Source organism: Prionailurus bengalensis, chromosome A1 (assembly GCF_016509475.1).
Source record: "Prionailurus bengalensis isolate Pbe53 chromosome A1, Fcat_Pben_1.1_paternal_pri, whole genome shotgun sequence".
NCBI classification, from domain to species: domain Eukaryota; kingdom Metazoa; phylum Chordata; class Mammalia; order Carnivora; family Felidae; genus Prionailurus; species Prionailurus bengalensis.
The window spans coordinates 122,176,681-122,192,972 of NC_057343.1; the positions used below are offsets into that span (position 1 = coordinate 122,176,681).

Genomic DNA, 16,292 nt, shown 5'->3' on the forward strand with positions numbered 1-16,292 from the left:
AGGGGAGGGTGGGTGATGGGTATTGAGGAGGGCACCTTTTGGGATGAGCACTGAGTGTTGTATGGAAACCAATTTGACAATAAACTTCATATATTGAAAAAAAAAAAAAAAGGCCCTGCATTGGTAACGATGAAGCTGGATAATAAGTATACAGGAATTCAACACACTACTCTCCACTTTTTTAATTTGAAATTTTCCATACCAAACATAATTTTTTTACACATACACACAAATAGCAGATATAAAAAACGCACAATAAACAAACAAAATCTCAGGAAGAAAAAGTTGAGGGACTCTCCCAGAAAGAAAAAGACTTCCAGAGTCTAAGAGAACCCATAATTGAGTAAGAATTCAGGAAGCAAAAAATAAGGAAAGGAAGAGATGAAACAATCAAAGAAAAAGTCAAGAAATTTTCCCAAAATTAAAGCACCTAAGTCTTCAGGCTGAAGGAGCCCACTAAGCACTCAGAAAAATGAATGAAAATTGACCTACACCACAGTAAATCACGAAATTCCATAACATCAGGAAGAAAGACAAGATTCTATACAAAGAGAAGGAGAGGGGGAAAAACAGGACATTTATAAAAAAATGAGTTATTACCAAAATGGTTTCAGACTTCACAACAGCATTCTGAACCAGAGCACCATGGGTAATGTCCATGAAATTCTAAGGCAAAACTACTTTCAATCCAGAATTCTGTCCCCAGGCAACCAAGTATGAAGACAGACAAGATACTTCACACATGGAAGCTTACAAAAATTTACCTTCCAGGTACCCTTTTTCAGGAAAGCTACTAGAGTAAGAGTTTAACCCAAATGAGAGAGGGAATAATTAAGCAGCGGCCACGGGATAAAGGAAACATGAGATCCAACTCAAGAGAAGCAAAGAAAATTCTTAGTAATGGAAGAAGATCCCAGATGATATTTGTGCACTAGGACAGTAAGTAACCAGTCCAGACTAAAACAGGCCAGAAGGCGGGGGAAGAGCTTTCTCCAAGAAGGAACCAACAGCATACTGACGTGTTAAAGTAGTGAAAGAAGAAATAAAGAGTTGGGACAGAGTTTGGGAACACAGCATTGTATTTAAAGTAAGGAATTTAAAAAAGGAATTAAAAAACAAGAAGGACAATTATTAACACCAGGGAAAAACAAAAGCTGAGGAAGAAAAGTTCTCACTGTACATCAGTGGTGTCTCAAAAATGTATACAATGGGGGCACCTGGTGGCTTACTTGCCTTTGGTTCAGGTCGTGATCTCATGGTTTGTGAGCTTGAGCCCCATATTGGACTCTGTACTGACAGTGCAGAGCCTGCCTGGGATTCTCTCTCTCTGCCCCTCTCCCACTTGCGCTAGCTCTCTCTCTCTCTCTCTCAAAAATAAATTAAAAGACTTTAAAAAAAGAGATTAGCAAATTGAACATGGAAATCCCACATTAACATATGAAGAGAAATATTTTTTTTAATGTACGCAATTACTGCTCTCATATAAGTTATAATGTACCTATACTAAAAAGATGGGAGGTAGAGAAGGGCACACAAATGTGGTGAGGTCAGAAAGAAAGACACAAGGTAGAAGAAAGAGTTAAATGTTGATTTTCCAAGGTAGAAAGTCAATGGCTAATGTCTAAAACTAAAAATCAAAATTTAAAAATTACTCTATGAGCATTTACATTAGAGATGTGAGAGATGGAGGTTAATATTAAGCCATATATAACTGTCAGAAATCAAAATTTAGTTTAGGGGCACTCTTGATCTCAAGGCTGTGACTTTAAACCCCGCTTTGGGCTCTGGGCTACGCATGAAGCCTGCTTTAAAAAAAAAAAAAAAAAAAAAAAGGGATGGCTGGGTAGCTCATTCCGTTAGGTGTCCGACTTCGGCTCACGTCATGATCTCACGGTTTGTGGGTCTGAGTCCCGCATTGGGCTCTGTGCTGAACGCTTGCTCAGAGCCTGGGGCCTACTTCAGACTCTGTGTCTCCTTCTCTCTCTGCCCCTCCTCAGTTCACGTTCTGTCTCACTCTGTCTCTCAAAAATAAATAAATGTAAATAAATAAATAAATAAATAAATAAATAAATAAATAAATAAATTTTAAAAAAGGGTTTTCTCCTAAAACAGCCTTCAGAGGATGGCCTATCACATACAGTGTCAATCATCTTTTTCTGAATAGTCTTCTTTACATCTTGGACCTTCTGTCCTTTAAATCCATCCACCAACATTACCTAAAAGGATGAGAAGTGGGGGGACAAAACACAGACAAAACAATTAAAATTTGCCTTGCGTTCCCTCCAAATTTTTCCCTAACTAAATTTACTTCTATCCACAACTAAGATATTTTTAGTGTGAAATCTATCACATTTGTAACCTTAAGTTTTTATTTTGCCAGAGCTTGGGTGATTAATATATACAACACACTTGGTTTTTCTTTTGCCATGACTAGAATAGCTATCACGAACAAGATGAGGAAGGATCCCTCATTACCTTCCCACTTCTCAGATTTCCATGGGGAGAGAATTTCAATAGGCTCACTCAGTTCATTCCTGAAGTCTTTGGGAAAATGAACAGAGCTCACACAGCTCAGCCCCAGTTAGACTTCTGTTTCCAATTCTGCCTGTTGCCAGCAAGCATTTTCCTTAGCTTGGCCATGTGATAAACCTGGCCCTTATAGGAAGGCTGGTTTTTCAACTCTGCCTTTAATGTAGTGAGGAAATTTAATCCTAGGGCTAGGTATTAGCTTGCCCATTGTTGTCACAGATCCACACAGTCCCTTCCAGCTCATATTTTGACCTCCAGCTATGTGACTCCTGTTTCTCTCTGAAATAGTTTCTATCTTAAATGGAAAAGAAAGATGTTTTCTGACCTTCCAATCCTCTAACATGCTGAAGTGTTTTATATCAATTTAATTGACCACTATAAAATTATACTTATAGATCATGTTAGTAAAGTGGTTAAGAGCACAAACCCTGGAGCCAAGCTCCCCAGGTAGACCAGTTCTGCCACTGGCTACCTATCTGCTGATCTTGGGTAAACTACTTAATGTCTTAGTGCCTCAATTTCCTCATCTGTAAAACAGGAATGATAGTGCCTACTTCACGAGGTTATTTTGAGATTTAAATAAGTTAACATTTAAGTGCTACCTATATAAGGGTAGCTTTTGTTACCACCCAAAATGTGTAAGTCACTTAAAAAAAAAGACACATAGCCAATTGTTGGTTATCCAGAACAATGAAAGTGAAGGTAAAAATAAAGAATTCCCATTTACACCCTTAAAAATCTTCATTTTAACCTCAAGTCACTAGCAACTTGGCTTGATTTTTACTTTCTCTAGCCTAGTCCTCTTTCCATGGAAATGTGTAAGCCACATTAACACATGCACAATTAAGGAGAAAAGAGAGGTTCCAAACATGTCTGTTGCACTCCCCTGCCATTTAGTGGACATTAACAACTAAATGAGAAAAACTGCTTATTTAAAATATGAACTCCTCAATTAAAAGAGCAAAAGGGACCAGGTATTGTCCATGCAATAAACGTATGAAATTGACTCCATAATAACATGAACTAACTTTAAATAATCTTCTCAAGAAACTCATTTCTTAGACATTCCTAAAAGACACAAATATATGATTTCTGTAAGTGCCATTGAACAAAAAATAAATAAATTTGGAAACAGAAGAACACAATCTCATATTATCTCTCAAATCAGTATGTAGGTGAAACTATATTGAATCTTTCTATTTACTTCTAAATCATTGAAAAATACACAGAGCAAAACTAAAAAATTATAACTTACACCATCATAAAACCCTTTTAGATATAACTTCTCCTTAGCTTCTGCAAGTTTTTCTCGGTCATTCTGGCTTTGAACTTTCAACTCATCACAAATGGTTACAGCGGAAAGATTTCCAAAACCTGGGATTTCAATGATTGGCACCTGTAAAGAACAGCAATTTCAGGACCTTATTCACACTGGATGATCATAAAAACGGCCCTATGGTGCATAATTCATTTGCCTCTGCTGTCCAATGAAGTCATTTCAGATTTTATATATCATTACAAGAGCACCACACATTAGGTAATCACTGTGACTAACATCCAGATGTGAATTTGTCTTCTTACTCTCCTCTACAGGAACTACCCAAATTCTCTGCACCAACCCCTAAATTGTCCCTCCCTCACTATATAACACACCTTCTCCAGCTCACAACCCTGTACTGGCATATAATTCTAAAACTAGCAAAACGATATAAAAAACTAAATCTAAGGATGGTCTTACTTCTGGCTTATAAAAAGTCTTCTAGATTCTTCATGAAAGTTATTTGCTAGTAACTAATTTTTTTTTTCTTCACCAGGCACTAATATGAAAACATAAACATTCATGGCTAACATGGCAAAATTTTGTCTTTAGAAGCTTGGAAATTGGCCCTACTAGCAAAATAAGCTACTATAAAACTGGTGATGCTAAAAACATTGTTTGTTTCAGAACTGCAGGTGACAGGTGCTAAGAAAATACTTACTCTTGGTTTTTCTCTCACTCTTAAGTGCCACAACAGATAGCAAATTAAAGTAAATAAACTCTAAGCAAATTCCCTCTTATTTTTATATCCACTAATTATTTAATTTTGTTACAAGGAAAATGCTAGCTCTTTTTTTCAATGACAAAGAGATGGGTATGAATATTCTGAGTCCTCAGTGTACTCACCGGCTCAAATGGCAAGACCATGTCATCTCTAATTCCATACTTTGCTCGTAAGGCCTACAAAAAATTTTGCAAATTAACACTAATGATCAACACTTTATTGGCATAATCATTGAGAGAACAAACTCCAAAACTTTTTAAAAAATATTTGTTCTCCTAAACAAATAGAATTTAAAATATAAACTATTTGTTCTCCCTTTCGTATGGAAATTTTTTTAAATTTTACCAAATATCTCAAGAAGAGATCTATGTCACTAAAAAACTCAACAGTTTAAATTACTGTGAATTGCTTAAATGATGAAATAGTAAGCCAAATGGGGTGCTTGGGTGGTTCAGTCAGTTAAGCATCCAACTTCGGCTCAGGTCATGATCTCATGGTCTGTGAGCTTGAGCCCCACGTAGGGCTCTGTGCTGCCTGACAGAACAGACTGACAATCTGTGCTTCAGAGTCTGTGTGTCCCTCTCTCTCTGCCCTTCCCCCACTCATGCTCTGTCTCTCTCTCAAAAAAAAAAATAAAAACATTTTAAAAAATTAAAAAGAAACAGCAAGCCAAAAGCAAAAATTCACACACACACACACACACACACACACACACACACACACACCACTGAAAATGAGGTTCATATTCTAGGTTGCAATGAAAATGTGAATATGAATATTACAACTTTTTCTAAAGTTTTATAGAATCCAGCAAAACATTAAAAAAGAAAAATCACATGATCCTATTAAGAGATGCAAGAAAAGCATTTGAAAAAAATCCAACACCCATTCCTGATAAAGAATCCTAGTAAACTGGAATAGATGCAGACCTTCTAAAACTTGATAGACTATCTACAAAAAACCCATAGCTAATATCACACTTAAGGATGAGAAATTCAAAGTTTTCCCACTAAGATCAGGTATGAAGCAAGGATGTTCCTCTCATCACTTCTTTTCAATATCGTTCTGAATGCCCTTGCTAATGCAATAAGGGAAGAAAAGAAAATAAAAGGTATACAGATTGGGAAGGAAGGCATAAAACTGTCTTTGTTCATAGATGGAATGATCATCTGCGTAGGAAAATCCAAAAGAATGAAGGGGAAAAAAACTCCTGGAACTAATAGGCAATTGTAACAAAGTTGCAGGATACAAAGGTTAATATACAGAAGTTCATGGCATTCCAGGGGTACCTCAGATGACTGAGTCAATTAAAACCAACTCTCGATTTGAGCTCAGTTCATGGTCTCAAAGTCTGTGAGCCTGAGCCCCACATCAAGCTCTGCACTGACAGCACAGAGCCTGCTTAGGAGTCTCTCTCGGTCCCTTGCTCTCTCTGCCCCTCCCCCACTCACATTCTCTCTCTCTCTCTCTCTCTCTCTCTCCCCCCCTCGCTCAAAATAAGTAAATAAACTTAAGAAAAAAAAAGTTAATTGCACTCCAATATACTAAAAATGAACAAGTGGAATTCAAAACTAAAAACACAGTACCACTGATATTAGCATCCCCTCCAAAATCAAATACTTAGGTACAAAAGTAACAAAACATACATAAGATCTACGTGAGAAAAACTACAAACTCTATGAAGAGAATCAAAGAACTAAATAAATGGAGAGATACTTCACGTTCATGGACTGAAAGATTCAGTATTGCCAAGATGTCAATTCTTACCAATTCCAATTTAACCTACAGATTCAGCACAATCTCAATGAAAATCCCAACAAGTTATTTTATGAATACCAACAAATTGATCGCAAAGCTTTATACAGAGACCCAGAATAGTGAACTCAGTACTAAAAAAAAAAAAAATTGGAGAACGGACACTATCTGACTTCAAGACTTATTATAAAGTTACAGTAATCAAGACAGTGTAGTGATGGAAAGAAGAGACAAATAGTTCAGTGCACCAAAATAGTGAGCCCATAAAGAGAGTCAACTGATCTCTGACAAAGGAGCAAAGGCAATACAATAATTCAAAGATAGTCTTTTCAACAAATGTTACTGGAATAACTAGACACCGAGGTGCAAAAAAAAAATGAATCTAGACATAGAGCTTACACTGTCATAAAAATTAACTCAAAATGGATCACAGACCTAGATGTAAAACATAAAATTATAAAATTCCTAGAAGCTAACGTAGGTGAAAACTTAAATGACCATGGGTATGGTGGTGCCTTTTTAGATACAACATCAAAGACCTAATCCGTGAAAGAAATAACAATCAAATTTCATTAAAGTTAAAAGCTGCTCTGCAACAGACAGTACCAAGAATTAAAAGACATTGGGCACCGAGGTGGCTCAGTCAGTTAAGCATCCGACTCTTGATTTCAGCTCAGGTCATGATCTCATGGTTTGTGAGATCGAGCCCACATGGGGCTCTGCACTGACAGCATGGTCACAGGGGAGAGAGATGAACAAAAAGAGCACACAGGACTTTTAGGGCAGCGAAAATACTCTATATGATATAATAATGATGAATCTATGTCATTATACAGTTGTCCAAACCCAAATATACACCACCAAGAGTGAACCCTAAGGTAAACTATGAACTTTGGGGAATTATAATGCATCAATGTAGGTTGATCCATGGTAAGAAATGCACCACTCTGGTGGGGGATGTTGATAATGGGGGAGGCTGTGCATGAGTGGGAACAAGGGGAATCTCTCTACCTTCTTCTCCAATTTATTGTAAACCTAAACTCTAGAAGTCTTAAAAATTCTCTGAAATATTATGTTTCAAACATATACACATATAGAAACAAGGAGATAACAGTTCCAAGATATGATAGCTTTTTCATTTCATAGTTAGTTCAATGGTACATAATGAGATGATAAAGAATTAATAACAACATGAAACTCAGATACTCACTTGCTTTTTCTTCAAATCTCTGAGGGCAGCAAAATCATCAGGGGAGTCAGAAGGAACACTTGTGACCACACCAGTGCCTTATACAAGAAAGTATGGAATTAATTAATACAACAGAATGCAATCACCAAAGTATTTCTAGAAAGAAAGAAAGAAACTCTTTACCTTTATCCTCCTTAATGGTGAGCATTGGAAGAACATAGATCACCTTATAAGATGTTAAAGGTGCAAAAAGCGACACACCAAGCATTTCCTGTGCAACAAAAAGATCAGCATAAAAGGTGAAAAAACTTATTTTACTCACTCAAATTTAAAAGTGTTAATATTTTTAAGCCCTGAGAAGCTAACATTCAAAAATACATGAAGTAAAACAAACTCATTCTTTTATACACACTAGACTAAAAATAGTTGTAAATAATTTTAATTCCCAAACGTGATGTCATAAGGTGGTGAGGAAATTAACACACTAATACATTGCTGGTGGCACTGTACTCCTTGAGGGAAACGATATAAGAATCATAGCGAGACACAAAAACATTCACACAACTTAGATCCAGCCAGTCCTAGGAATTTACCTCAAAAGAAAAAAACATTTTTTCTTTGAGAAGTCTACCCAATGCTGTGTTAACTACAACAGCAAAACCTGGAAACAACTAAAATTTAAATGATAGAAAAAGCATTTAACAAAATATGAGATATAAACAAAATAAAATACTGTATATCCATTTAAAACAATGATTAGCAGGGCACCTGAGTGGCTAAGTTGGTTGAGCATCCGACTCTTGACTTCGGCTCAGGTCATGACCTCACAGAGAGTTCAAGCCCCACATAGGGCTCTGCGCTGAAAGCACAGAGCCTGCTTGGGATTCTGTCTCCCTCTCTCTCTGCCCCTCGCCAACTTGCTCTCTAGCTCTCTCTCCAAATAAAAATAAATAAATAAACTTAAAAAAAAAAAAAAAAAACAATGATTAGGAAGACAAACTGTATGAAAAACATACATCTAGTTTCTTTTAAAAAAAATCCAAACATTCAACAATACTGAACCCATACTCTCAAAACTAAGCTAAAGACTACACTTCTCAATTCCACACACTTCCCACCGGCCCGCTTTATTCAAAGAGAAACTGCTTTTATGGAACTTACAGTCATGTGGGTGAAGGCTAAATATGGTAACAGTCTTAAGGGCTAAAAGCTGTTTTTTAATTTATACCACCCATTTTCCTCATTCCAAAATATGTTCAAATTTACAGGAAAAGAAATTGCACTAGTAACAGGAAAAATCTGTGTTATTAACACTATTCCTGAAAACTTCTCAGACACAACTCCAACAGCTGATGAGAAGTGGCAGCACTGCTTGTAACAGAAAACAACAGGAATCTATTCAAATGTGCATTATATAGGGGCGCCTGGGTGGTGCAGTCGGTTAAGCGTCCGACTTCAGCCAGGTCACGATCTTGCGGTCCGTGAGTTCGAGCCCCGCGTCGGGCTCTGGGCTGATGGCTCAGAGCCTGGAGCCTGTTTCCGATTCTGTGTCTCCCTCTCTCTCTGCCCCTCCCCCGTTCATGCTCTGTCTCTCTCTGTCCCAAAAATAAATAAAAACGTTGAAAAAAAAAATTAAAAAAAAAAATGTGCATTATATAAAATGGTTAAATACGCTGTGGTACAGCCACACAATGGACTACTTATGTGGCTGCAAAACATAAGATATAAGGAAGCTATGCACCCACAAGGCAAATACCAAGACATAGCTAAGGAAAAGAAAAAAGAAGAAAGCAAGATGCAGAAAAATGTGATAAAGTATACTGCCATTTGTGTTTTTTTGTTTTTTGGGTTTTTTTGTAGTAATCTTTACCCCTCAGTGCAGAATTCAAACTCAGGACCCTGACATTAAGAGTCACACACTCTTCTAAGCCAGCCAGACGCCCCAAAATATATTGCCATCTGTATATTAAAAAGAGGAAGAGGGGCACCTGGGTAGCTCAGACAACTAAGCGTCTGACTTTGGCTCAGGTCATGATCTCACGGTTCGCGATGGGCTCTATGCTGACAGCTCAGAGCCCGAAGCCTGCTTCAGATTCTGTGTGTCCCTCTCTCTCTACCCCTCCCCTGCTCACACTCTGTCTCGCCTCAAAAATAAATATTTAAAAAAAAAATTTTTTTTTCAACGTTTATTTATTTTTGGGACAGAGAGAGACAGAGCATGAACGGGGGAGGGGCAGAGAGAGAGGGAGACACAGAATCGGAAACAGGCTCCAGGCTCTGAGCCATCAGCCCAGAGCCTGACACGGGGCTCGAACTCCCGTACCGCAAGATCGTGACCTGGCTGAAGTCGGACGCTTAACCGACTGCGCCACCCAGGCGCCCCTCAAAAATAAATATTTTTTTAAAAATCAAAAATAAACATAAAAAAATTTGAAAATGTGATTTATCAAGATACCTAAGATTAGCATTTATGAAAGGGTTTAATAAAATATACTCTGAAATTTTGGTAAGTAAATAAAGTGTAAGAATAAAAGCTATATAATCATCCAGATTTAGTTACCATCAACCAAGATTCTTCAGAAAAACAAACAGCTGCAATTCTATACCAGAAACACAGGTAATCATATTCCACTGCAACCATTAAATCTCTCGGGGAGAACTGTCTATATTTTTCAAGCAGATACTTACTGAACTGAAACATAAGAGTCAAAAATGCTATAGTGATATAGTCATTCAAGGTATACTCCACAGCAATAAAAAAAGAACAAGTCTACTACACACAACATGCATGAATTTCACAGACTTAACGTTGAGCAAAAGAAGCCAGACACAAAAGAGTACAGATTATATAATTCAATTATGTAAAGTTCAAGAACAGCAACTAATCTTTGGTGACTAAAGGCAGAGTGGTGGTTACCTTTGTGGAAGAGGGGTGGGCACTGACTGCAAGATGGACGTGGGAGCACCTTCTGGACTATTGGAACTGGTCTGTATCTTGATTAGGGTGGAGTGTACACATGTAATAAAACTGCACCAAAATACTGAACTTACGATTTACACATTGCATGTATTCCTCAATTAAAATGATTTTTCCAATGCTCTTTTCTCAAGTGTCATGGATAAAATGTTCCTCTAAATTTAAGCACTAAAATTAAAAATCTGCTACCCAACTCACCTCTCCCATTAATTCCTTAACAACAGGCACCACTCCATTATGTTTGGTAAAGCCCTGGTATGACATATTCCTGGCGGCTCTCTGGGTGCAGATGAATATATCACCATTCGCCGTCTCAAACCCAATGTACTTCATATCAGGGCGAACCCAACAGTTGGTCTGTCCAAACATGGTCTCAGGTCTGAGAGTCGCAGCTACCAAGAAGATATTTTTCCCTTTCAGGCCACTAAGAAGAAAAAAATATATGTTTCCGCAAAAAAGCGCTATGGATTCTACTGCATCTATCTGTTACTTCAAAAAGATAATGCAAGGGGCGCCTGGGTGGCGCAGTCGGTTAAGCGTCCGACTTCAGCCAGGTCACGATCTCGCAGTCCGGGAGTTCGAGCCCCACGTCGGGCTCTGGGCTGATGGCTCAGAGCCTGGAGCCTGTTTCCGATTCTGTGTCTCCCTCTCTCTCTGCCCCTCCCCCGATCATGCTCTGTCTCTCTCTGTCCCAAAAATAAATAAACGTTGGGGCGCCTGGGTGGCGCAGTCGGTTAAGCATCCGACTTCAGCCAGGTCACGATCTCGCGGTCCGTGAGTTCGAGCCCCGCATCAGGCTCTGGGCTGATGGCTCCGAGCCTGGAGCCTGTTTCCGATTCTGTGCCTCCCTCTCTCTCTGCCCCACCCCTGTTCATGCTCTGTCTCTCTCTGTCCCAAAAATAAATAAAAAAACGTTGAAAAAAAAAAAATAAAAAATAAAAAAACAAAAATAAATAAACGTTGAAAAAAAAATTTTTTTTTAAAAAAAGATAATGCAATAACTCTGCAGTGAACCTACCTTAATTTGGATGGGTACGGCTCAAGCACTTTCAACTTGATTAAAGTATATTCCTGAGGTCCCACACCCTAAACAAATAAACAAAAACAAACCTTAAGAAAAAAGACTTGAATTAAACCCACACATAGAAGTGAGAGATCGGATTCAAATTTCTTAGATGGATTCTTGCATTGTTAGAATAATTCTTTCTTACAAGGAGGAGTCAGCCAGTAGGGAGCTGACTATATTCCCATAAGTCTAAGGTGTAAGAAGTGACTTGAAAGACCACCTTCCCACTCCACACCAAATCAGAGCTGGTAAAGGAAGCCCAGACTCTACTAAGTAAGGACAGTTTGCTAAGAATTCACTTGAGCGTGAAGAATGAGGGGGGAAAAAGTGACTTAGAGTAATCACCCAAAACAGTGTTTACCAAAATGGGAGTCAGAATATGTAATCAAACAATCCCCCAGAGCAGGCATCATAGAAATATACTGGACCAGGGGCCAGAGCACAAGCATTCAAAACCTAGCTTGGGCTGTTACTAATATCTTGATCCAAGGGAGACAAAGTCTCTCTGAGACTTCATTCCTTCAACTGTAATATAACCGTACTGTGACTCACACAGGACTTACCCAAAGATCACATAAGACAAATGAATAATAAAATGCTTCGAAAAACTATGGCATACTACTGGAATTTAGGATACTGCTGGTGTTGACCATATTAAAAGTTAATACAGTCAGTAAACTGGGTCTTCTGAATTCAAAATTTTGATCAATTCTCATTTCTGCTAGATAAGTTACACCATAATTGAAAGCACACTTCGAAAAGTAGTCGCTAGACTAGAAATGCATTCAAAGATGGTAACAAAGGAAGATGCACTCATAGGGAATCCTAAGTTCAGATTCTGGCACTGTTGTTGATTTACTGTGCCACAGCTTTAGGCAAATGACCCTGGCTTCACTCAAGTATTACAAAGAATAATGTTACTAAGGAATGTAGAATGAACTGATGTCATGCATGGCTAGAAGTACTTTAGAAATAAGTAAGCACATGATCAAAGCAAGTATAAATGGAATCTGTGTACATCAGTTAGCCACATATCTCATTACCTTGCCCCATCTCTCTTTTTAGAGCAATGTATTCTCCAGGGAGCGCTCCTCAAACATTAGCCTACATGCGAGTCATATTGAAAGCTTATTAAAGACAGATTCCTGGGCTCCACCCTCAGAGCTTCTTATTCAGCAATTTGGGGATGAGGCCCAAGAATGTGCTTTTCTCTCACAAGCAGATGAGATGCAGCTGGTCCTAGGACCACCTTTGGAGTAACAAGGTCTTAGACAAGACACAGAATCTTACAGTAGCATTCTGTTTCCCTCTTCACAGCCACCAGAATACACCTCAGCACTGAAATAAAATTATTTTTAGGTTCCTGATCTATTCCATAAACTCTATGGCCATAGTGAGAATTATTATAATAGCTACTCTATGTCACAAATAATTACCTCTCCAGTTTGCCTATCATGATCCATACAAGGCTGTCCATCTTTTGGAGAATAAATGGTATACCTAAAAAATAGTAAGTGACAAATATTATTATAATATACAAGTTTTATCCTAATGTATTTGCCTTTATTGCTAATATCTTACAATATTTCTTCTAACTAAAACTTTTAACTGAACAAATGTCTACATCAATTATTTATGCTTTTATGAGTAGTGGCCAGCCTATTTAATGAAAGCTTTCTGCCTTCATTAAAGGTAATACCCCTGAAAACTATGCACCGGTCTTGGCTTTGTGGTATGAAACAGATTCGAAGTGTCTATTTTTGTGCCGGTAGGTATGAAACAGATTCTAAAATATAAATTCAGTTATGAAGTACACATAGTTTTTAATTAATCCATAGAATCAAGGAAGAATCTTAAACAATTTATAGAAAAAGTAGATAAACTAACACATATATAAAATTCTTTTTCTGCTTGACTGAAAATACTGAAAAGAATCTTTAGGGAGATCATAACAGCCAATACTCCTATTCTCCCTCTTTTTAGCAGCTCAGAGACATTAAACACTGGTAAAACACTAAAATGCTGGTAAGACAAAAAGGAAAACAAAGGAGACATGAGAACAAAAAGGAAAAAAGTTATAAGAAGAGAAAGGATAATGAAAAAAAGAAACCATCTATCGGGCACTGAATTACAATGCAGAGTTAAATTTTTGCTTTATTATACTGAAGGACAACAAACTCACCGCTTCCCAAATTTTATTTTACTTCTTTCTCTTAATGTTAAGTACTGCCACCTGACAAATGAATCATAGTAAGGATTAACATCAGTGGTGATGAAGGAACGACGCCAGTCGACCTACAGAAAAGAAAATACGTGATTTTTGAGAAATGTGTATAGTTTCTATGAATAAAAACTCCCACCAATTATTTACTCTTCCACTCTTTATTTTCCATCTTAAAATTATATCGAACATTAAAAGGAGAACAATATTCAGGCTCTACCTATTAAATATATATTATAATTATATTAACTCGTATTTAACTTGTAAGTTTTTAAGCACACATATTCATATAACAAACATATAGAAATTATAATAAGTTAAGAAGGAACATTTAAATAACACATTTGTGTATTCCTAAATATACAAGCTAACCTTTGCCTTCTTCTCAGTCTTTGAACAGAATTCCCTTCTACTAATTGCTAACATATTAAAACATTTTCAATACAACAAATATTAAAGTACTTCACTGCTTACATCAAGGCCCATAACAATAACAGAACTAATTCATTACTGGAATACAGGTGGAATAAATTATTCTAAATTATGAGATGGTCCAAACTCACAGAAATCACATAAATACAAATGTGTTCTTCATATTTTCTTAAACTGTAGGGGTGATGGACATACCTTCAAGCCCATTCTCTTCAGATCCTCAATAGCCAGTGGTGGGAAATAATCAAGCCAATGTTCTGCTTCAGAAAATTTGACTATCTCTTCATCAGACAGACCAAGGGATTTCATAATGTTCCACTGATATTTAGAAGATCCAGCTTTAGCAGCAGCTTTACTCTGAAAATAACCAGTAAAAACAAACTCCATCAAGAACCAACCAAATGATTACCAAATTCTAGGACCACAATCATTTTAAGTAAATAATCCCATTTAGTAGTAATTTTTCTATTCCAAAACATACTGTTGATATGTCAGATTACTAACGAATTGAGATGTGCTATTCTGTCTGTCAAACCGAACAGTCTGATATTAAGACCTTGACACCAGAGGTAACTAAATCGTTGAAACCATAAAGAATTATCATCAAAGATAAGATGTCAGCACCAAGCTCAATTTCCTTCTTCCTAATGCCATATGTATCTTTTTTAGTTATGAATAAGCTACTGACAAAAGGTTTGTCCTCTTCTAATATTTACCAATATCAAAAAGGCAACCAAATGTCAGGCAATGGAGTTGGGTAAAGGAGTTGAACTATAAACCTATAAAGACAGGGAAGGAATTTGGGAGGTGATAGAACTGCTCTGTATGGTACTGTGGGGTTAGAAACACGACTCCAGGGGCGCCTGGGTGGCTCAGTCGGTTAAGAGTCCAGCTTCGGCTGGACCATGATCTCATGGTTTGAGCCCTGCGTCAGGCTCTGTGCTGACACCTCAGAGCCTGAAGCCTACTTTGGATTCTGTGTCTCCCTCTCCCTCTGCCCCTCCCCCACTCACACTCTGTCTCACTCTCTCAAAATTAAACAAACATTTAAAAAAAAAGTAAAAAAAAAAAAAAAGAAACACAAATCCATGTGTTTGTCAAACCAATACCACTATCTACTAAAAAGATTGAATTTTATTGTATATACATTTGTTTAAAAAATCAACCAGGAGGGGCGCCTGGGTAGCGCAGTCGGTTAAGCGTCCGACTTCAGCCAGGTCACGATCTCGCGGTAGGGGAGTTCGAGCCCCGCGTCAGGCTCTGGGCTGATGGCTCAGAGGCTGGAGCCTGTTTCCGATTCTGTGTCTCCCTCTCTCTCTGCCCCTCCCCCGTTCATGCTCTGTCTCTCTCTGTCCCAAAAATAAATAAACGTTGAAAAAAAATAAATTTTTTTTTAATAAATAAATAAATAAAAAATCAACCAGGATATGGGAGGAACCAAAGATGAAATGCAGACTGTGACAAATGTATCAAACAGTATTATTAATATATGATACAACCACACTTTGAAGTGAGTGGGAAAAAAAGGAGTTTTAGAAGTAACTTTGTCATGGAGTGGGGGGCACCTGGGTGGCTCAATCGATTGAGCATCCGACGTTAGCTGAAGTCATGATCTCATGGTTCGTGGGTTCAAGCCCCATATCAGGCTCACTGTTGTCAGCACAGAGCCTACTTCAGATTCTCTGTCCCCTGCTCTTTCTGCCCCTCCCCTGCTCACACTCTCTCTCTCTCAAAAATAACTAATAAAGGGGCAGCTGGGGGGCTCAGTCGGTTAAGCGTGTGACTTTGGCTCAGGTCATGATTTCATAGTTCGTGTGTTCAAGCCCCACATCAGGCTCTGTGCTGATAGCTCAAAGCCTGGAGCCTGTTTCAGATTCTGTGTCTCCCTCTCTCTCTTCCCCTACCCTGCTCACTCTCTGTATCTCTGTCTCAAAAGTAAATAAACATTAAAAAAAAATGTGTTTTTAAAATAACTAATAAAAACAATTTAAAAAATAAATAAAAGCAACTTTGGAGGGGTGCATGGCTGGTTCAGTCAGTAGAACATGCGACTTGATCTCAGGGACTTTGACTTCGAGAGC

At 37.8% G+C, this 16,292-nt stretch overlaps 1 protein-coding gene across 1 annotated transcript in view; it reads right to left on the reverse strand.

Moving 5' to 3' along the window:
* Positions 1-16,292, reverse strand: part of LARS1 (leucyl-tRNA synthetase 1) — a 77,096-nt gene that overhangs the window by 39,909 nt on the left and 20,895 nt on the right. Inside the window, exons 6-15 of the mRNA XM_043590212.1 lie at positions 14,407-14,568; positions 13,741-13,853; positions 12,995-13,058; positions 11,511-11,578; positions 10,691-10,916; positions 7,699-7,786; positions 7,537-7,613; positions 4,694-4,747; positions 3,785-3,925; positions 2,139-2,216 (exon numbers count right to left, since the gene is read on the reverse strand). Of these exons, the coding sequence (XP_043446147.1) occupies positions 2,139-2,216; positions 3,785-3,925; positions 4,694-4,747; positions 7,537-7,613; positions 7,699-7,786; positions 10,691-10,916; positions 11,511-11,578; positions 12,995-13,058; positions 13,741-13,853; positions 14,407-14,568 (1,071 nt within the window). The remainder of the gene's footprint in view (positions 1-2,138; positions 2,217-3,784; positions 3,926-4,693; positions 4,748-7,536; positions 7,614-7,698; positions 7,787-10,690; positions 10,917-11,510; positions 11,579-12,994; positions 13,059-13,740; positions 13,854-14,406; positions 14,569-16,292) is intronic.